We start from the raw sequence: 23827 nt of genomic DNA on the forward strand, positions 1-23827 counted from the left end.
TTCGCCATAAAACCCACAGAAGAAGAAGAAGCTGTCCAATACCAGCTATGACTTCAGCTCCACCTCCTACAGAGTCAGGTGTTGGTGGCAGGATCTTCTACAACTATGCCAGGATCCATTGAGGAAATTAAAATGAACATGATCAAAACATTTGAGTGGACTAATTAAAGTAAGTGGATTAGATGTATAATATGTTTATAATAACAGAGACAGAAGAGCTATTGTCAATGTAATTCATAATGTTAGATAGCAGCTACTACAACTCACCAGCTGGCATGACAACGAAACCGAATGTTACTCAAATAGAATGACAACAGATCGATCTATCTCTAAGGTGCCCCTATAGCTAGGTTTCCATCCAATTTGCTACAGACTTCATGCGAATATTCTAAAATACCACCAGGTGGTGGTTCCACCAAAATGACTTGTGGATAGAAATCAGCGCGTGATGACAGTGCACACAAAATGTACTTTTTCGCTTAAGTTTTCATGTACCGAATAAAAATCAAAAGTTCGATGTGTTTCCATCACATGAGTTTTGTCACAAACTGTTGCGTTAAATATACAATTTGCCTACTCTGGTTTTGGCAAGTGCGCTCTAGCCAAAAACTCGCAGACATGATGGATAAGAGCGAGAATATTTGTATTTGTCAAAGAACAGTCAAGTATCGATCATCATGTCTCCAGAATAAGACCCTCGATATTTATTGGAAAGGAGCATCAAGTTCATCACCCTGCACTTTCACCACCCTGTGAAGTTCATAATTTATTTAACCTGTAGCAAGCCGAAATCACATTTACATTTTGCAGAGTAGAGCGCGTCAATTCACATACACTGCGTAGTATATGGCAACTTAATTGCCATGATAATCCATAAAACAGTTGTATTTGTTATGTTAGCCCTATTGAATTATTGTTCAATTTATATGTCCTATGTGAGTAGTGTTGCCAACTTAGCGACTTTTCAGACCCCTCTAGCGACACATTTTCAAAAAAGTGACTAGCGACAAATCTAGCGACTTTTTCTGGTGTTATTGGAGACTCTGATGTGAAAGCACATATCGTTCTTACTCTTCTCAACGAGCAGCAGGTGCTGCCGTGGGCCCCGTCCCAAAGCACTCACAGGCGGCCCAGTCCTCGCAGCAGTCCCTCCCAGCTGCAGTCAGAGCAGGAGATGTTCACCCCTCCGCGTCCAGACTGCAAATGAATAGCACATGCGGGAAGCCGCCGCTGCCTGATCCCGCCCTGGCTTACATTCAGAGCGGGATGTAAATGTCACTTTTGTCTCTCCCACGACGTTATTCCTCTCTCCAACAGCGTCCAATTACATGCGCATGGCCAATTATGCAAATTAGGCGTTGACGTCATTTAGCGACTTCTAGGACAGCCAATAGCTACTTTCCTTACTGAGGAGTTGGCAACCTGTAATGGGAGCCACCATACATGCCTGCACTAAACAGTTACGTTTTAGCTCACGAACTGAGGATAGTTGTAACTAGCACACCTGAGAAGTTCATAAAGAATGTAGTTAGTCTTGTTCGTCTACATAACAGTTTTCTCTCTTGAAATCGGTGTTCCTCGAGTTTCCCAGCCGTAGCCTGTCTAGGCTATATGCCTACGATCGAAATCACCACAGATAGGCTGCAATGGTTTTAAAATATGTAGCCTATTTGACTGATAAACCTTAGCTTACAGCCCAATACATTTTAAACTATCTTTAGTCTACTTAGCATAAGGAAGATCAAAACAATTACTCTAATTAATTTTCTACAAACAACCCACGCAATTTATCTGCTTATTTTACCAACATTTATCCACATAGACCGAGAAAAATAGACTTGCGTTCTAATTTGATGCGCTATGATGTTGACGCTTGTTATGTTGCGTCAATTCAAATCTGGTATAGGAACAAAAAGAGGTCAATACACGTCTTCTAAAATAGACTAGTATTTTAATTAATGCAAACACTTGAATGGTAAATATGATGTTCGTATATACAGGCCCACTGAAAAACCACGCAGGGCAGTCAGAGAACTGAGCTTTTGTTATAAGTTCTACTTTAAATACTCCCTACTGGGCCTGTCAGAGTAGAGGCTGGGTGTGGTTTAAACTTACCCAACCTATCGATGGCGCACAGGCTGGTCCCAGCCCCTTGGCACTTCACTGTTGCCAGGCATTAGTTGTTTTCTTTACAACTTGTCTCGAGTCAGCAACCTCAGACATAGTTTGTCCTTCTTTGTAGCAGAACACATGTCCTTGAGCCTGTCTCAGCCTACCCCCTAACGGTTCCTCACATTAATCACAGCTTGTTATGTTAAACAATCTATATCAGTACAGCACAAACCTATTATGTTTAATCATTAATGTATTCTTTCTAAGCTAGGCATCACATCTAGTTATAAGAAAATAGATCCCCACAATCCCCCTTTTCACACCCGCTGGGTGTGAACCCAAAATAAGAAATTTCAGGGAAATTTAGGATTCCCCCTTTTGACACCCACTAGCGTGTCACTCATTAAAATACAATACAAACAAAAATAATCACACTTTTATTAATAGGCAATAATGATAATAAAAAGGCCTTCAGTCCTTCCATCTACACCTAACTTGTACTAGGTTGCAGTGGCGGCTCCTGAAAAAATTCTCAGGGGGGGCAATTTTTCTGATGATTTAGGTGACCTACACACATTTTCAAAAAGATATGTCCAGCAACAACATGAAGACAGGGGCAGCATATAAGTCAATGCCAGAAGCATTTATTGACTGATCTCAAAAGTGTTGGCTTACAAAAGCAAAATAAGTTATCACAGTAAAAATAATCAAGGGTGTTCTTTCACATTCCTCAACACTGCATAAACAATATGCATTTCCATAAACAAATGAAATATCAGCTGAAAATACAGCATCTTGGTATTTGTTCAGATTGCAGGATCAACAAGAGCTTTTACCACATTTTTTGCCTCATGGTTGAATTGGAAATATGTGCACCTGAGCATAATTCACAACAAGCAAGCAGGAGCTTTTGATAGAGGCTACTGAAAACATTGATGCAAGTTATTGGTAATAAGAAATTTTTATAGACTTCCATATTCTGCCCTCTTGTATATATTTGTGAAAATGAACAGTGATAGACATTTTGCCTGAAAACAGAATTTGAAAATAATTTATAGAAAAGGTAAACACAGCTATCTGTATGGCTTTGTAAAAATGAACAACCATATTCTGGCCAATTGTATAGATTTGTAAATATGAACAACCATATTCTGGCCAATTGTATAGATTTGTAAAAATGAACATGAACAGATTATTTTTTTTTTTTTTACTTTTTTTAAAATGAAAAATAACTATTTTAAACAACATCAACTGTGAACTGATTTGGGCGTGTGTGTGTTAAAGAGACAGACAGGGAGGGACAAAGAGAGAGAGAGGCTACATTACTTGTACTGAAACTGTTCTCTTCTCTCTTTCAATGCAGCAAAGTGGTCAATGACTTTCTCATTGAAATCAGGCATGTTGAGGACTAGTTCCCTCTCCATGGAAAGCATGGCCAGTGCATTCAGACGTTCCTGGCCCATTGAATTTAGCAGGAATGTCTTAACTCGTGTCAAAGTTGAGAAACATCTCTCAGCTTCAGCTGTTGTCATTGGAGTAGTTATGAGGATGTTCAACAGAGTCACAGTCTCAGAGAACGTCTCCTGGAGGTTGTAGCTCATGAGAACCTGGTACAGTGCCAGTGCACCACAGTTTGACTTTCTCGTCGTCGGCAAAAATACCGTTCAGTCTCTCCAAAAGCACACTGGCGATTGAGACTGAGGTTGATTCCGAGATGGGAAGGAACTCAAAAAAGCGCTCCTGCACTTTGTGGTTGCTATCTATGTACCTCAGCACAAGCACCAGCTGTGTCTGTGTAGAAACGTCCGTGGTCTCGTCAGCTTGGATAGCTACGAAGTTCGCCGACTTCACCTCCTCCACAATATGTTCCCTCATGACCGCTAGCATACACTCCAGTAGCTCGTTTTGAATGGTCTTTGATGTGAACTTCTTTCAAAGAGACAATCGAGTTGCACTGAACGTTAGCCATCTTGATAGTAGTACGTGAATTGATTGACGCTGCTACCCGCTCTTTTCTTAGTTACGTTCATGGTTATGTTACGTATGACGAAAGCGCGTAAGTGCAAGCCCTCAGAAACTCATAGAGATTGTATTGAAAGCTCTGATATTTGAAAAAAAAATTTTTTTACATGAGAGTCTATGAGAGACTTCTGGGGCGATTTTCAACCTGACTGAAATCGCCCCAAAAGGGGGGGGGGGGGGGGGGGGCATTTGAAGCACGACTTTAGCCTGATTGGACATTTAGTGGCAGATCAGACGTCTAGATTAGAACACTGATAACTACTGTTGCCGTGATATAATTGATTAGAAAAAAATCCCTTCCTTTTCCCGTTTGGCAGTGCGTCGCCCATATCGCCCTAATGAACACACCGCCCCTGCTAGGTTGGCTACCAGCCACCCAGGAACTTCAAACCTTCACATAAGGAAAGACAAACATTCACAATAGTTAAAATGGATTTATAAAACATAAAAACACAAACAGGGAATTTTGATTCCCCCTTTAGACACCCACTAGGGTGTCACTCCACCACCTCACCAATAGCAAACCAAGGTTCATCCTTTGTCAACCCCATCTCAGTGTCTGCATCTCCTTCTTGAGCCCCTAGGAGGGGCATCATACCAGCCGTATGCACAACATCTGTAACAGACTTTCTCAAACAAGGAATTACACAGGCAGCACAGCACATTAATATTAGAAACACAACTACTAGGGTCAGAAATCCAGTAACCACCAATGACGCGAACTTACCAAACCACTCCCCCAACCAGGAGAACAGTCCGTTTCCCTCCATTCCAGCCATGCTCTTCATTACAGCTGATAGTTTATCTAAACCAACTAGGGCTTTAGAGATACTCCCGTCAGGACTGGTATTGTTAGGGATAAACGTACAACAATGGCTTACCATTCTATAGACACCACCCCTTTCTGCCTGATCTAGAGCCAACCACTTTTTACTAAGTCATAAGAGTGAGATGGCGGATAATTGTTCAAAGATCCCTTCTGTTGCATCCCTAGTCTAGCCAATAAATAGTTGTTGGTCGTAATATATATAATTAATCCAATTCACAATTTTGTTTATTGTCACCCACCAAAAGAACGCGGTAGTAAACCCTTCCCCTAATTGTTTCATAGCTCGGTATCCATCCGATACCCCCCTTGGTATCCCAATCGCATCCATCTAAATAGGGCTATTCTCCTTGTTAAAACTCCTCCTACATCTGTTTAATCCTTGGTTCCTGGTGACTAATTCTAACTAGCTGAATCAGTAGAACCAGGGCGCATGTACAGTGGGGGAAAAAAGTATTTAGTCAGCCACCAATTGTGCAAGTTCTCCCACTTAAAAAGATGAGAGAGACCTGTAATTTTCATCAAAGGTACACGTCAACTATGACAGACAAATTGAGAAAAAAAAATCCAGAAAATCACATTGTAGGATTTTTAATGAATTTATTTGCAAATTATGGTGGAAAATAAGTATTTGGTCACCTACAAACAAGCAAGATTTCTGGCACTCACAGACCTGTAACTTCTTCTTTAAGAGGCTCCTCTGTCCTCCACTCGTTACCTGTATTAATGGCACCTGTTTGAACTTGTTATCAGTATAAAAGACACCTGTCCACAACCTCAAACAGTCACACTCCAAACTCCACTATGGCCAAGACCAAAGAGCTGTCAAAGGACACCAGAAACAAAATTGTAGACCTGCACCAGGCTGGGAAGACTGAATCTGGAATAGGTAAGCAGCTTGGTTTGAAGAAATCAACTGTGGGAGCAATTATTAGGAAATGGAAGACATACAAGACCACTGATAATCTCCCTCGATCTGGGGCTCCATGCAAGATCTCACCCCGTGGGGTCAAAATGATCACAAGAACGGTGAGCAAAAATCCCAGAACCACACGGGGGGACCTAGTGAATGACCTGCAGAGAGCTGGGACCAAAGTAACAAAGCCTACCATCAGTAACACACTATGCCGCCAGGGACTCAAATCCTGCAGTGCCAGACGTGTTCCCCTGCTGAAGCCAGTACATGTCCAGGCCCGTCTGAAGTTTGCTAGAGTGCATTTGGATGATCCAGAAGAGGATTGGGAGAATGTCATATGGTCAGATGAAACCAAAATAGAACGTTTTGGTAAAAACTCAACTCGTCGTGTTTGGAGGACAAAGAATGCTGAGTTACATCCAAAGAACACCATACCTACTGTGAAGCATTGGGGTGGAAACATCATGCTTTGGGGCTGTTTTTCTGCAAAGGGACCAGGACGACTGATCCGTTTAAAGGAAAGAATGAATGGGGCCATGTATCGTGAGATTTTGAGTGAAAACCTCCTTCCATCAGCAAGGGCATTGAAGAAACGTGGCTGGGTCTTTCAGCATGACAATGATCCCAAACACACCGCCCGGGCAACGAAAGAGTGGCTTCGTAAGAAGCATTTCAAGGTCCTGGAGTGGCCTAGCCAGTCTCCAGATCTCAACCCCATAGAAAATCTTTGGAGGGAGTTGAAAGTCCGTGTTGCCCAGCGACAGCCCCAAAACATCACTGCTCTAGAGGAGATCTGCATGGAGGAATGGGCTAAAATACCAGCAACAGTGTGTGAAAACCTTGTGAAGACTTACAGAAAACGTTTGACCTGTGTCATTGCCAACAAAGGGTGTATAACAAAGTATTGAGAAACTTTTGTTATTGACCAAATACTTATTTTCCACCATAATTTGCAAATAAATTCATTAAAAATCCAACAATGTGATTTTCTGGATTTCTTTTCCTCATTTTGTCTGTCATAGTTGACGTGTACCTATGATGGAAATTACAGGCCTCTCTCATCTTTTTAAGTGGGAGAACTTGCACAATTGGTGGCTGACTAAATACTTTTTTTCCCCACTGTATATAGACACTGTCAACTATGGGCCCTGTGTAGCTCAGTTGGTAGAGCATGGCGCTTGCAATGCCAGGGTTGTGGGTTCGTTTCCCACGGGGGGCCAGTATGAAAAAAGTATGAAAATGTATGCACTCACTAACTGTAAGTCGCTCTGGATAAGAGCGTCTGCTAAATGATTAAAATGTAAAAAATGTAGCATATGGCCTTTTCTCTAGCACACAGGCTAGAGATCAAATTTATGACAATGTCATGAGACAGACTTTTTTACATCATGCACGTTTCTCTGATCAAATAGCCTAACCTAAATGGTACCCAAGCAAATAAAAAATGTGTTTCGATGTGAATATGGCATGTTAACAAACAGGACAGGTCAAAGTAAAATAGACAATATGGAATGGAAAATCAGGTTACTCACAACTGCTGTCCAGGAGTTTCACCCCGTGGGCTCAATTGTCATGATAATCAGTGGTTTCAATTTTGTATCTGTACATTTTTTACGAGATTAGTGAAAAATAAAATACTTCTGCATTTCCCGCTGTGTAAACACATTGATTCTAATTGCAAAAAGGCTCAGGATAACCCCTGATAAAGTTGGGTAGCTGATGTTCAGAGCTTAAATAGAGCCGTTTTCCAAACGGTAGGCCTAACACATGGATGGGCATGAATTAAATTCCATTGTGGGCCGACACTGTAGGCTACACCCCAACGCACGGACCGACGCTGATGTCTATTTTGGATGTCTTTTTATGGTCCTGACATCTTTTTTTTTTTTTTTTTTTGCGGTCTGGACTGGCCTTGATTTCAACATTCACGGACCGGACCAAATCTGAACCAATCATAGACATCTGTTTCACAAGTTTGGACATCACAGTACAGCAGAGTACAGGACAATACAGTAGAGTAAAGTATAGTTCAGTACAGTAGAGTACAACAGTAGAGTAGAGTATAGTATTGTATTGTACCCTACTTTACTCTAATGTACCCTACTCAAAATGTATTTTCAACTTCCATTCAGAACTGAAAATGAAAATAACTTCAAAGTCTGGAAAAACATGTTATTTTGCTTACTGGGATAATTCTATACCCCCGCGAAACTATTCTAGTTTGCGGGGGTATAGGAAAGGGGATATCTAGTCAGTTGCACAACTGAATGCATTCAACCGAAATGTGTCTTCCGCATTTAAATCAACCTTTCTGAATCAGAGTGGTGTGGGGGGCTGCCTTAATCAATGTCCACGTCATCGGCGCCCCGGGAGCAGTTGTTGTTGGGGGTTAACTGCCTTGCTCAAGGGCAGATCTTTCCACATTGCCTGCTCTGGGATTCGAACCAGCGACCTTTCAGTTACTGGCCCAATGCTCTTAACCGCTAGGCCACCTGCCGTGAGGAGGGCGGTAATTTTATTGTCTTGCTTAGGGCGGCAGAACAGCCAGGACCGGGCCTGGACGTATGATACTATATGTCTTATAATTCGTATGATATTGTACGACCGCTATTCCATTCATAATGTAACGTAGTATATCATACTAAATGGAGTGTCACAGATTTACGTACAGAATAATATGAATTGCCATGAGACCACGTTGTTGAGTCTATGAAGAGTGATGGGTCCATGGGACAACCAATCAACTTCAGAGGATGTCCTCTCTACAGAACAAAGGTAAAGCAACTAGTGGTCCCTGTTTTCCCCCCCCTGTAGTTCTCAACATGAGTAGAAAATAGCAACGTGCATTTTGACAGGGTCCAGCAGGAGAAACCATACTCACCTCTGCCCAGCTGTGTGTCTATGAAGAGTGATGGGTCCATGGGATGACCAATACACTTCAGAGAAGGAGACTCTAGCTATACTAAAATATTAACTTATCTCATTAACATGCACTCTTTTGGTTTTAAAAGCTCATTACAGTCTTCAATATTTTTGCATTGTAATGTATTCATTTTAGACCAGGGATTATCAACTACATTCAGCCGCAGGCCGATTTTCTTTTCTTGAGCGGATGGTCAGGGGGCCAGAAGATAATTACAAATAATTTGTACACTGCAAATTGACCGCAAGAAGCCCAAACCAATATAATATTTGACTAAAACATAATCATTTCAAACCTTGCTTACATTTTTATACAATCACATATTCCTCTATTATGCATGGGAATACTTTGGAATAGATTTCCAAAATTAAAATCAATTGGAGCTGCTTTTCTGGTGTTTTTAGTCTTTTATTCAACTTTATTTTTTTTTTTTTGTGGAAAACTTGGGAACAGTTGGGGAACCCTGTTTTAGACTGTTTAGGTGTGAGCTGGATCCATCTATTCTCCATCTATCTCACATTATGTCCACAGAGACCAACAGGATAGATCAGAGTCAGAGACCCTCAATGATCAGTCTACCCAGAGTCAGCTAACAGATCTCGCCTCTATATTCAAGGTATACTGCAATTGATATTGCCATTGAAGATCTACACATACACTATTGCAGATTGCACCTTATTCAAGGTTTTAACTTTATTCCTTTCATTCCAGTTGCTTGAGCAACATATCATCACTTTTGTGAAGAGTGAGCTGAAGAGGTTGAAGAGGCTTCTGACTCCAGATTACCCAGAATGCTTTGACAGTCAGGAGGAAGATCAGGAAGTGGTGGATACTGAACATCAGGAGAGCAGTACCAGAGCAGGGACTCTGAATATCACACTGCATATCCTGAGGAACATGAACCAGAAGGAACTTGCTGACACACTTGAGAAATGTAAGAGCTCTGCCAATCACTCAATTGTTGATCACAGTCCTATTGGTTTTTCGTATCAATCAGTATTTACAAATAAGGGAAAGGGGGATACCTAGTCAGTTGTACAACTGAATGCATTCAACTGAAGTGTGTCTTCCGCAATAGTATGTGATTTAAACATCTTTGCATTTCCATTCAGATGAGCGTGATGATAGGTGCCAACATGAGTGTGTCTTTGAAGGAATTGCTAAACAGGGGAATCCTACTCTCTTGAATAAGATCTACACAGAGCTCTACATCACAGAGGGTGGAAGTGGAGAAGTCAACAAAGAACATGAGGTGAGACAGATTGAGACAGCATCCAGGAGACCAGTAGAGCAAGAGATACCAATCAAATGCAATGACATCTTCAAACCCTTACCTGGACAAGACAAACCTATCAGAACTGTGCTGGCATTGGAAAAACGGTCTCTGTGCAAAAATGTATTCTGGACTGGGCTGAAGGAAAAGCAAATCAGGACACCCACTTCATATTTCCTCTTAGTTTCCGGGAGCTGAATTTGATGAAGGGAGAAAAACACAGTTTGATGGACCTCCTCAATCATTTTTTCATGGAGACAAAAGAATCAGGAATGTCCAGCTCTGACAAGTATAAAGCTTTGTTTGTCTTTGACGGTTTGGATGAGTGTCGACTCCCTCTAGACTTCCAGAACAATGAGAGCTGTTTTGATGTCACAGAGTCAACCTCAGTGGACGTGCTTCTAACAAACCTCATCAAGGGGAATCTGCTTCCGTCTGCTCTCCTCTGGATAACCTCCCGACCAGCGGCAGCCAATCAGATACCTCCTGAGTATGTGGACAAGGTGACAGAGGTACGAGGGTTCAATGACCCACAGAAGGAGGAGTACTTCAGGAAAAGAATCAGCGATGAGACCCTGGCCAACAAAATCATCACACACTTGAAGTCATCAAGGAGCCTCCACATCATGTGCCACATACCAGTGTTCTGTTGGATTTCAGCCACTGTTCTACAAAGATTGTTGGCTGAAGCAGAGAGTGGAGAGATCCCCAAAACTCTGTCAGAAATCTACATGCACTTCATAATGTTCCAGATAAAACAGAAGAATCAGAAATATCATGGCGACAATGTCATTGATCCCTACTGGGATAAAGAGATCATTCTGTCACTGGGAAAACTGGCGTATAAGCAGCTGGAAACAGGCAACCTGATCTTCTATGAAGAGGACCTGACAGAGTGTGGCATTGATGTCAGAGAGGCATCTGTGTATTCTGGAGTGTGCACCGAGATCTTCAGGGAGGAGTTTGGGCTGCATCAAGGGAAGGTTTATTGCTTCGTGCATCTGAGCATCCAGGAATGTCTTGCTGCTTTTTATAGTTTTCTCTCTTTCAACAATGACTTCAACACAACAAAACATTATCAGCAGTCCATCCCCAAGAACCTGAAGAGGCGAGTCAAAATAATGCCTGCAATTCACTTCTACCAGGATGCAGTGAATAAGGCCCTACAGAGTGAGAATGGACACCTGGATCTTTTCCTCCGCTTCCTTCTTGGCCTCTCACTGCCATCAAATCAGACCATCTTTCGAGGCCTACTGAAATGGACAGGAGGTAGCTCAAAGATTGACAAGGAAACAGTTGAGGTCAACAAGGAAACAGTTGATTACATCAAGGAGAAGATCCAAGAGAATGCCTCTTCAGAGAAGTGCATCAATCTGTTTCACTGTCTAAATGAGATGAATGACCAATCCCTAGTGCAGGAGATTCAGAGCTACCTGAGCTCAGGAAGTGTCTCAGGAGCCAAACTCTCACCTGCACACTGGTCAGCTCTGGCCTTTGTGTTGCTGACTTCAGCAGAGGAGCTGGGTGTATTGGACTTGAAGCAATTTAGTGGAGCAGATTAGGCTCTTCTGAGGCTGCTGCCAGTGGTTAAGGCATCCAAAACAGCTCTGGAAGTACTGTCTCTGTGTAACGCAGGCAGACATAAGCCAGTCATGCTCCTTCATTCAAATGACTCATCTCTACCAACATTTCACAGTTTCATGAGATAGCAAAGCTAGTGGGGATTAATGACTAGATAAGGAGTTGAGTATTCCATTTAAGTTCTATTTGTAATAATTCTTCCAGGTTAAATAAGTGTAGCCTCACAGTGACGTCATGTGGAGCCCTTGCCTCAGCTCTCAGCTCAAGCACCTCTAGTCTGATAAAGTTGGACCTGAGTGCCAATGGCCTCCAGGATTCCGGAGTGGTGCTGCTCTTTACAGGCCTGGATAATCCACTATGTAAACTGGAGACATTGAGGTAGGCTCATTTCCCTGAGAGATGTCTTGGCCTGTATTTACAAAACCTCTAAGAATGATTGTTTTTTTTGTCTGTGATAAATCTGATTTGTTATTCAAAAGGAATCTAAACAAGTTAGGAGTTATTTTCACTGGCCACTTTTGCCATAGAGGAATCAAATTAGTGTGGCAATGTATTGAGTGTAAAGAGGGAAGAGATTCTCTCTTTGAGGCCTGTCAGTCTGTGGAGTCACAGAGGAAGGCTGCGCTTCTCTGGCCTCAGCTCTGAGGTCAAACCCTTCACACCTGAGAGAGCTGGATCTGAGCTACAATAACCAAGGAGACTCAGGAGTTAAGATGCTCTCTATTGTCCTAGAGAATCCAAGTTGTAAACTGGAGACAATAAGGTGGGGTCATTTCTCTGAGAGTTATATATGGCTTGGCCATAGGACTGTATAGTCTTCATGTTTGTAAATAACTCTGGGCCTGCATTCACAAAATCTATTTTCACTAAGAATGATTCTCCAATGGTTTTTTGTATGTATGAAAATCTTACAATGATCATTACCTTATCTTAAGTGTAATAATTCACCTGATAGTAAGTTCTGAAAACCATGAGATTTAATAAACCTGCAATATGTCAAGATTATTCAAAAGGAATCTATACAAATTAGGAGTCCTCTTTACTGGCCTCATTTGCCATGGAAAAATAAAACAAACAACCTAATGTGTGTGGCATTGTATTGAGTGTAAATAATTAAAATATGTTCTCTCTCTGTAGCCTGTCAGCCTGTCGAGTCAGAGAGGAAGGCTGCACTTCTCTGGCCTCAGCTCTGAGGTCTAACCCCTCCCACCTGAGAGAGCTGGATCTGAGCTACAATAACCCAGGAGACTCAGGAGTGGAGCTGCTCTCTGCTGTACTGGAGGATCCACACTATGAACTGGAGACACTGAGGTCAGTGTGGATATTAAAAATATATATACAGTGGGGGAAAAAAGTATTTAGTCAGCCACCAATTGTGCAAGTTCTCCCACTTAAAAAGATGAGAGAGGCCTGTAATTTTCATCATAGGTACATGTCAACTATGACAGACAAAATGAGAAAAAAATATACAGAAAATCAAATTGTAGGATTTTTAATGAATTTATTTGCAAATTATGGTGGAAAATAAGTATTTGGTCAATAACAAAAGTTTCTCAATACTTTGTTATATACCCTTTGTTGGCAATGACACAGGTCAAACGTTTTCTGTAAGTCTTCACAAGGTTTTCACACACTGTTGCTGGTATTTTGGCCCATTCCTCCATGCAGATCTCCTCTAGAGCAGTGATGTTTTGGGGCTGTCGCTGGGCAACACGGACTTTCAACTCCCTCCAAAGATTTTCTATGGGGTTGAGATCTGGAGACTGGCTAGGCCACTCCAGGACCTTGAAATGCTTCTTACGAAGCCACTCCTTCGTTGCCCGGGCGGTGTGTTTGGGATCATTGTCATGCTGAAAGACCCAGCCACGTTTCATCTTCAATGCCCTTGCTGATGGAAGGAGGTTTTCACTCAAAATCTCACGATACATGGCCCCATTCATTCTTTCCTTTACACGGATCAGTCGTCCTGGTCCCTTTGCAGAAAAACAGCCCCAAAGCATGATGTTTCCACCCCCATGCTTCACAGTAGGTATGGTGTTCTTTGGATGCAACTCAGCATTCTTTGTCCTCCAAACACGACGAGTTGAGTTTTTACCAAAAAGTTATATTTTGGTTTCATCTGACCATATGACATTCTCCCAATCCTCTTCTGGATCATCCAAATGCACTCTAGCAAACTTCAGACGGGCCTGGACATGTACTGGCTTAAGCAGGGGGACACGTCTGGCACTGCAGGATTTGAGTCCCTGGCGGCGTAGTGTGTTACTGATGGTAGGCTTTGTTACTTTGGTCCCAGCTCTCTGCAGGTCATTCACTAGGTCCCCCCGTGTGGTTCTGGGATTTTTGCTCACCGTTCTTGTGATCATTTTGACCCCACGGGGTGAGATCTTGCGTGGAGCCCCAGATCGAGATTATCAGTGGTCTTGTATGTCTTCCATTTCCTAATAATTGCTCCCACAGTTTATTTCTTCAAACCAAGCTGCTTATCTATTGCAGATTCAGTCTTCCCAGCCTGGTGCAGGTCTACAATTTTGTTTCTGGTGTCCTTTGACAGCTCTTTGGTCTTGGCCATAGTGGAGTTTGGAGTGTGACTGTTTGAGGTTGTGGACAGGTGTCTTTTATACTGATAACAAGTTCAAACAGGTGCCATTAATACAGGTAACGAGTGGAGGACAGAGGAGCATCTTAAAGAAGAAGTTACAGGTCTGTGAGAGCCAGAAATCTTGCTTGTTTGTAGGTGACCAAATACTTATTTTCCACCATAATTTGCAAATAAATTCATTAAAAATCCTACAATGTGATTTTCTGCATTTTTCTTTCTCAATTTGTCTGTCATAGTTGACGTGTACCTATGATGAAAATTACAGGCCTCTCTCATCTTTTTAAGTGGGAGAACTTGCACAATTGGTGGCTGACTAAATACTTTTTTTCCCCACTGTATATCATTCTCAAACCATCGTTTTTATGCTGATCATATATTTAATTTATAATTTCAATAGATTACATGACACACTGTATGATACATTGGTTACTGTCATGGTCTAACCTATTAATATAATATACAATATTGAATAATTTGCTGCGGTAATTTAATACATTTATACATCTCAGTTTACAGTGAGAGAGTGATTGATCTGTTCTCTCTGTGTAGGCTGTCAAACTGTGATGTCACAGACAAAGGTTGTGCTTCTCTGGCCTCAGCTCTGAGATCAAACCCCTCCCACCTGAGAGAGCTGGATCTGAGCTACAATAACCCAGGAGACTCAGGAGTGATGCAGCTCTCTGCTGTACTGGAGGATCCACACTGTGAACTGCAGACACTCCTAGGTGAATGTGGAATTTAAAGGGGACATTTTCCCCTAACATTTCTTTCTTTCTGTTTTTTTAATCCACTGTTTATTTGGTCCGAAAAATTGTTACATTTGCTTTTTTGTAGTACCGTAGTTAATTGAATAGCCTTTTGAATATGAATGAAATTAGAAACTTATTTTATGTTGAAAGGTTTTGGACTGAAATATTATTTTGTCTCAAGGCTATCGTGCTGTAGAATCTCAGAGGACAGCTGTGCTTCTCTAGCTTCAGCTCTAAGGTCAAACCCTTCTCACCTGAGAGAGCTGGACCTGACTGACAATGAACCAGGAGACTCAGGAGTGGAGCTGCTCTCTGCTGTACTGGAGGATCCACACTGTGAACTGCAGACACTAAGGTGAGAATGGCGATAGCCAGGGGTCTGTACTTTTAAATACTTAACTCCAAGATAAACCAAGTGCACTTTAAATACTTTAAACAATTATTTGACAGTATTTGACAGATTTCACCTGGGGATAACTGAATATGTATAACTGAATATTTTCTTAACCAATATTTTATAATCATGACATTGGTTTGTGATAATTTTCAAAGATCATGTGACACTGCATGAAATTGTGTAAAATGTATATGAAATAGTCACATCTTTCACCATTTGAAATATAAGATATGTACGTGTCGAAATAAACACAATGTTATGTTTTATAATGATAATTGTTATGACACAGTACATTTTAAAATGAGTCCCTTACTTGAATTTATAGGTAAAATAATACAGCAGTCTACTGTATTCATATATGTACTTTTGTCTTATTCCGCAGTCTATCATGGTGTGTTGTCAAAGAAGAAGGCTTTGGTTTTCTGGCTTCAGCTCTGAGATCAAACCCCTCACATCTGAGAGAGCTGGACCTGAGCAAAAACACCTTAGGAGACTCAACAGTGGAGCTGCTCTCTGTTGTACTGGAGGACTGTAAATTGGAGAGACTTAGGTAAATACTGTCACAACTAAAACAATAATCATTGTTCCGGTGTCACGTTATATTAGGCTTTTAGATGTTTTCATGTTGAGATATTTTGACAATTATTCCTGCATTATTTTAAACGTATAGTAAAGAAATCCCTCTTTCTCTGCAGGCTGTCACACTGTAGTGTCACAGAGGAAGACTGTGCTTTTCTGGCTTCAGCTCTGAGGTCAAACCCCTCACACCTGAGAGAGCTGGATCTAGACTGGAATCCAGTAGTAAAATTAGGATTGAAGGAGCTCTCTGTGGTGCTGGATGATCCACTCTGTCAGTTGGAAACACTGAGGTGAGTGTGGATATGATAAACATTTGGAATATTTCCAGGACCACCTTTGTTTTAGTTGCAGTTGTTAATGATGAATAATATACACCACTTTAGCAGGTGCTTTATCCAGATTGACTTACCGTACAGTGAGTGCATCAGGTTTGGGGTCAATTCCAGTATGTCAGTTTACAGTGAGGTAAAGAAGAGCTTCTCTCTCCGCAGGCTGTCAGGTTGTAGTATCACAGAGGAAGGTTGTGTTTCTCTGGCTTCAGCTCTAAAGTCAAACCCCTCACACCTGAGAGAGCTGGACCTGAGCTACAATTATGAAATGACTTCATCAGCAGTGAGTCAGCTCTCTGCTGTACTAGAAGATCCACGCTGTAAATTGGAGATACTGAGGTGAATTTTGACATATTGACCATATTGTTCCTCAGATGGTATTGTAAACATTTGTTACTAATGCTATCGTATGAGAGAGAATTTATTTGAGAAGTACATGCAGCTATGTAGAACATACTGTACAACACCAAAACTATTACACTTGTACTCTGCTTTTACTGGTACATATTATTATTTTTTACATTTTCATTCTGCTAAAGGACAAAAATGTAAAAGTATATGTAGCAGTAATAGTACAAGCATAATAGTTGTGGCATTGTATGTATTATATGATATTATATGTTACTGTATTATGTTATATCTTACTATAGTAGTGAATGAAGAGCTTCTCTCTTTATCTGCAGACTCCATTACTCTGATTACCAAGGGGAAGCCTTTTCTTATCTGGCCTCAGCTCTGAGGTCAAACCCCTCACACCTGAGAGAGTTGAATGTGATTGGTTCCCCAGGAGACTCTGGAGTGAAGCTGCTCTCTGCTGCACTGGAGGATCCACACTGTAAACTGGAGAAACTGATGTGAGGTGATAAGTTATCTAAATGATAATGATTGGTAGTAGCACACTATTTTGACTATTTGAAACGCAACCAAGGCCAGGCTCACATCTTAGAAATGAAATAAATTAAACACAATGTTCTATTTTCCAGAGATTGTCAGAATAACTACACTTAGAAAAAAGGGTTATTTGGCTGTCATAGGAGAACCCTTTTTGGTTCCAGGTGAAACCGTTATTGGTTCCAGGTAGAAACAGGGTTCTACACGGAACCCAAAACGGTTCTACTTGGAACCAACAAGGGTTCTTCAAAGGGTTCTCCTATGGGGACAGCGAATAACTGTTTTAGGATCTAGATAGCACCTTTTTTTCTAAGAGTGAGGTATTATATCCCATACATGTTATAATGCAGATCAATGTAAACAGAATTAATTAAGATATTTTATTTCTCTATCTGCAGCTGTAGTGTCCCAGAGCAAGACTTAGCTTATCTGGGTTCAGCTCTTTGATCAAACCCTTCACACCTGAGAGAACTGGACCTGGAGTTGGAATTCCCAGAAGACTCAGATTTGAAGCCTCTCCTTTCTGTACTAAATGATCCACTCTTTAAACTGGAGAAACTAAGGTGAGTGTGTGGAAATAACTCAAGATCAACAAATGAAATAATAGATGACGTGACTCACTGAATGAAACATACTAATTACTCTCATCATTCTAAATGGGCTCAGCAAGAACCATATATGGTTTAGTTAATAAAAGTTTTACTGTTATATGTATAGTTTTATTGTTATGTTGTACAGCTACTGAGGAATTATCTTTAGAGTGAACAATACGGGTAATTGAAGCATGTGGGTTTTATGTTGAGCCCTTGGTCGAGTTATCAAATAACCATTAGATGATAACTATTAAGATATTAGCATCTGAAGAGTGTATTTCCAAAACGCTATATCCACCAATTTTTCACATTTGTGTTTTTTCTCCAGCAATATGGGTACCATAAAGTGTGTGTAAAATATTACTGTTCTCAGATTTTTTATTCATAGATTTGAGGTGTGTATTAAAATGTTTTTTTTTGGGAGCATGCTATATATCCATTGTTTAGCTGGAATGGAATGTTCGTACTCTGTATATTTGACTGATATGTGGTTGTCTCACCGAGCTACTGTATCTTAAGATGAATACACTAAAAGTAAGTTGCTCTGGATAAGAGTATCTGCTAAATGACTAAATGTAAAATGTAAATGTTTTACATACAGAGCTCATGTTACTGTATTAATTCATGTTTTAAAATGTTGATGTCACAAATGTATAACATCTACAGTTCTTTATTTTAAAAAATGTAGTTATTTGTTAAATTTGACTGTGTGAAACCTAACAGTACTACTTATTTGGTGGTCCTCTGTAGCTCAGCTGGTAGAGCACGGCGCTTGTAACGCCAAGGTAGTGGGTTCGATCCCCGGGACCACACGTACACAAAAAAATGTATGCACGCATGACTGTAAGTCGCTTTGGATAAAAGCGTCTGCTAAATGGCATATTATATTATATTTCTCTGAGAGTGAGGCGCATATATAGCGTTTTGCAAATAAACATTATTATTTGTCTCTCTGAAATGAAACCATCAAGGGATTTCAAACAAATAATTGTAATTGAACAAACCCATGTCATGATTAGATAGTGAAATAACACGCATCTCTTTCATAAGTTCTTCAAACAATAAAAGCTATTTACCAACATTTCTGAAAATGGATAGATACTCAGTAGGTACACCACCCCGTTCACGAAAATGGTTCGCTCCTACAGACAGTGAGTCACGTGGCCATGGCTTGCTATATAAAGCAGGCAGACAGGCATCGAGGCATTCAGTTACTGTTCGATTGAACGTTAGAATGGGCAAAACGATTGACCTAAGCGTCTTTGAGCGTGGTATGATCGTCGGTGCCAGGCGCGCCGGTTCCAGTATCTCAAACGGCCAGCCTCCTCGGTTTTTCACGCACGACAGTGTCTAGGGTTTACCAAGAATGGTGCAACAAACAGAAAACATCCAGTCAGCGGCAGTCCTGTGGGCGAAAGCAGCTCGTTGATGAGCGGTCGAAGGAGAATGGCAAGAATTGTGCAAGCTATCAGTTGGGCCTCAAACAGGCAAATAACGGGCCGGGACAACAGTGGTGTGCAGAACGGCATCTCGGAACGCACAACTCGTTGGTCTTTGTCACAGATGGGCTATTGGAGCAAACGACTACACCGGGTTCCACTCCTATCAGCTAAAAGGTGGAAAAACATTACCTTGTCCGACGAATCACGGTTCCTGTTGCGTCATGCTGATGGCAGAGTCAGGATTTGGCGTAAGCAGCATGAGTCCATGGCCCCATCCTGCCTGGTGGCAAGGGTACAGGCTGGTGGCAGTGGTGTAATGGTGTGGGGAATGTTTGCCTGGCACACATTATGTCCCTTGATACCAATTAAGCAACTTTTCCATGCCCAGAAGAATTTAGGCTGTTCTGGAGGCAAAGGGGTGTCCGACCCCGGTACTAGATGGGCCAGACCTAATAAACTGGCCACTGAGTGTATAGCATTTTGGAATCTGTATTTAAACAAAATATCACCTGATTAGTAATATATGATCAGTGTCAGTTAACAGGTTTTCTCCTCTATCTACAGGCTATCAGGATGTCCTATTGAAGAGAAAGGCTGTGAGGTCAAACCCCGGCTCCCACCTGAGAGAGCTGGACCTCAGCAACAATAACCCAGGAGACTCAGGAGTGATGCAGCTCTCTGCTCTACTGGATGATCCATGCTGTAAACTGGCAACGCTGAAGTGAGCATGGAAACTAATTGTAAACATTTCAGTTTTGAATATTGTCTAAACAAAAACTCAGTAATGTTTTTTCACTAGATATCATACTTTACATAATAAAGATATTTTGCACATTTTTTCTTTTTAATGTAAAAGCCTGTTTTGATATTTACTATGTGTAAAATAATTTGGTGTTCACTGCCTGCTCATGCCACCCCCAAATTAATTAATGAAATATGTACAGTATGTGTTCTACAATGACTCAAGCTGATAAATAGAATACCATCTCTTTATATCTGCAGACTGGCAGACTGTGGTCTTACAGAGGAAGGATCTACATCTTTGCCTTTAGCTCTGAGGTCAAACCCCTCACACATAAAAGTGCTAGACCTCAGCCAGAATACACCAATAGACTCAGGAGTGAAGCTGCTCTCTGCTGTACTAGAGGATCCACGCTGCAAACTGGAGAAATTAAGGTGACTGTTAAGATGACTAGATATAAACCTTTGATCCAGTTTCTCTACAGCAAACATTATTGTTGGGGATTTTTATAGACTGACTTGTGCACTGAATTAAGCGTTACAACTGAATACTGTTATTCACAGTTTATTACAGTTGAAGTCAGAAGTTTACATACACTTAGGTTGGAGTCATTAAAACTCGTTTTTCAACCACTCCACAAATTTCTTGTTAACAAACTATAGTTTTGGCAAGTCGGTTAGGACATCTACTTTGTGCATGACACAAGTAATTTTTCCAACAATTGTTTACAGACAGATTATTTCACTTATAATTCACTGTATCACAATTCCAGTGGGTCAGAAGTTTACATACACTAAGTTGACTGTGCCTTTAAACAGCTTGGAAAATTCCAGAAAATTATGTCATGGCTTTAGAAGCTTCTGATAGGCTAATTGAAATGATTTGAGTCAATTGGAGGTGTACCTGTGGATGCATTTCAAGGCCTACCTTCAAACTCAATTCCTCTTTGCTTGACATCATGGGAAAATCAAAAGAAATCAGCCAAGACCTCAGAAAAATAATTGTAGACCTCCACAAGTCTGGTTCATCCTTGGGAGCAATTTCCAAATGCCTGAAGGTACCACGTTCATCTGTACAAACTGGGGTGGCTTGCAAGCCGAAGAACACCATCCCAACCGTGAAGCACGGGGGTGGCAGCATCATGCTGTGGGGGTGTTTTGCTGCAGGAGGGACTTGTGCACTTCACAAAATAGATGGCATCATGAGGAAGGAAAATTATGTGGATATATTGAAGCAACATCTCAAGACATCAGTCAGGAAGTTAAAGCTTGGTCGCAAATGGGTCTTCCAAATGGACAATGACCCCAAGCATACTTCCAAAGTTGTGGCAAAATGGCTTAAGGACAACAAAGTCAAGGTATTGGAGTGGTCATCACAAAGCCCTGACCTCAATCCTATAGAAAATGTGTGGGCAGAACTGAAAAGGCGTGTGCAAGCAAGGAGGCCTACAAACCTGACTCGGTTACATAAGCTCAGTCAGGAGGAATGGGCCAAAATTCACCAAACTTATTGTGGGAAGCTTGTGGAAGGCTACCCGAAACGTTTGACCCAAGTTAAACAATTTAAAGGCAATGCTACCAAATACTAATTGAGTGTATGTAAACTTCTGACCCACTGGGAATGTGATGAAAGAAATAAAAGCTTAAATAAATAATTCTCTCTACTATTATTCTGACATTTCACATTCTTAAAATAAAGTGGTGATCCTAACTGACCTAAGACAGGGACTTTTTACTAGGATTAAATGTCAGGAATTGTGAAAAACTGAGTTTAAATGTATTTGGCTAAGGTGTATGTAAACCTCTTGACTTCAACTGTACATGTAAATATGATAATTACATAGTTGATAATCATTATTAAATGTAACCAAGATCATATGAATTGAAATAACCCTAAAGTTCTAATATACTACATAATTGTAATCATACTGTGTTGATATATCATATTCATTCTCTCTATACACAGCTTGTATTCTTGTCAAATTAAGGAGGAAGGTTGTGCTGCTTTGGCTTCAGCTCTGAGGTCTAACCCCTCCCACCTGAGAGAGCTGGATCTGAGCTACAATAACCCAGGAGACTCAGGAGTGGAGCTGCTCTCTGCTGTACTGGAGGATCCACTCTGTCAGCTGGAGATACTAAAGTGAATATTATCAACTAAACATCAATAATGTTAATCTGCTTAATGAAGTGCTATTACCACCTGCTGAACTTTCACACAAATACAGCTGTATAACTATATCAAGCTGTTCTGTATACATCAGTTTATCAATATGAACATAGTCTGATCCTGTTGTGAGTCATGTAGAATATTTTGTATAGCAGATTAATCACTAATCTACATTCATTACCTCACTAAATAAGAAATACATTATCTGAGTCACTAAATATCATGCCTTGTGTTTTAAATGAGATACTTACAGTAGTTAAGCAGTTATAAGTTGTATCTCTAGAAATGTACTGTCGCAACTTAACATTAAACTACTTAATGAAGTGTTTCACACACAGCCCCCCTTACGAAAAAAGATTGCAGTCAGAGTGCAGTATAACTGCAGTATGCTGCAAATACTGCGTCCAAAATATATATTTTTTTACTGCAGTTACAGTGCAGTATAACTGCAGTTATTCTGCAATTACTGCGTCCAAAATACCACAGTTGACTGCAGTTACTGCAGTTTCAAAACTGCAATCTTTTTTTGTAAGGGCCATATCAGGCTGTTCCGTATGCATCAGCCTGTTATCAACAGGATGGTTATGAATAGGTGATGAACATAGTCTGATTCTGTTGTGGGTGATGCCGTATCATCTTTTGTACAGCAGACTAATCAGTCACTAAATATCATGCTTTGTGTTTTAAATTAGATCTCTAGGAATGTAAAACAACGTGGTGTTTTGACATAAGCAATTTGTGTAACAACATGCATCATATTTGCTGCATACTCTTGACTATTCTCCACCCAAGCTAAACAAATCTCCAACTGCATTGAGTTGTGATAGTGAAGTGCTTCTCTCTTTTCCTCTACAGGCTTTGGCACTGTGCAATCACGGAGGAAGGCTTTGCCTCTCTGGCTTCAGCTCTGAAGTCAACCCCCTCACGCATGTGGCAGCTGGAACTGAGTGGGAATGATCCAGGAGAGTCAGGAGTGAAATTGTTCTCAGCTCTACTGAAGGATCGACAATGTAGACTGCCCAAACAGACGTAAGAAAAGTAATTAATTAATCAACCAAGTTAATTTTTTGGGTGAAAATAAAACATGCTTGTGTGAGCCGGAACTGCTCATAGGAGCAGGAGCCTATCTCCTGTTTCTCTAGCTTGAGGCAGTTTGATGTACAAGTACACCCCCTGGACAGGACACAAGTCTATTGCAGGGCCTTACCCCCAATCTATCTCATTTTTACATTTACATTTTAGTCATTTAGCAGACGCTCTTATCCAGAGCGACTTACAGGAGCAATTAGGGTTAAGTGCCTTGCTCAAGGGCACATTTACGTCATTTAGCAGACGCTCTTATCCAGAGCGACTTACAAATTGGTGCATTCACTCTATAGCCAGTGGGATCATCACTTTCCAAATTTTTGGGCTGAGCGGGAACTATGCTTCCGCAGAGGAAGGGGAGCCAGCAGGCCAGAGGTGGATGAACGCAATGCCCTCGTTTGGGTGTAGGGACTGATCAGAGCCTGAAGGTACGGAGGTGCCGTTCCCCTCACTGCCAAGCAGAGATGCACTGGGTCAAACTCCCAACCCTCCAATCTCAGGGTGGACACTAACCACAAAGCCACTGACTTGTTTACAACTACATAAAATCCTTAATATAGAAAACGTTCAATTGTAAGATATAAAAAAGGGATCAAGA

The 23827-nt window shown here is 41.0% G+C and overlaps 1 protein-coding gene across 1 annotated transcript in view; it reads left to right on the forward strand.

Annotated features, from left to right (window-relative positions):
- The window catches only part of LOC311135304 (NACHT, LRR and PYD domains-containing protein 12-like), a 25900-nt gene continuing 2073 nt past the window's right edge, over positions 1 to 23827 (forward strand). The window contains 19 exon segments of the mRNA XM_084169254.1: positions 1 to 169; positions 9331 to 9415; positions 9511 to 9733; positions 9912 to 10157; positions 10160 to 11625; positions 11868 to 12012; positions 12242 to 12416; positions 12791 to 12964; positions 14805 to 14980; positions 15155 to 15359; positions 15784 to 15951; positions 16097 to 16270; positions 16472 to 16648; positions 16993 to 17163; positions 18122 to 18129; positions 19800 to 19956; positions 20238 to 20411; positions 21943 to 22116; positions 22999 to 23172. Of these exon segments, the coding sequence (XP_084025380.1) occupies positions 9697 to 9733; positions 9912 to 10157; positions 10160 to 11625; positions 11868 to 12012; positions 12242 to 12416; positions 12791 to 12964; positions 14805 to 14980; positions 15155 to 15359; positions 15784 to 15951; positions 16097 to 16270; positions 16472 to 16648; positions 16993 to 17163; positions 18122 to 18129; positions 19800 to 19956; positions 20238 to 20411; positions 21943 to 22116; positions 22999 to 23172 (4001 nt within the window). The 5' untranslated portion in view covers positions 1 to 169; positions 9331 to 9415; positions 9511 to 9696.

The sequence above is a fragment of the Coregonus lavaretus genome (genome assembly GCF_964263955.1).
Source record: "Coregonus lavaretus genome assembly, chromosome: 9".
In the NCBI taxonomy this organism is placed as follows: Eukaryota; Metazoa; Chordata; class Actinopteri; order Salmoniformes; family Salmonidae; genus Coregonus; species Coregonus lavaretus.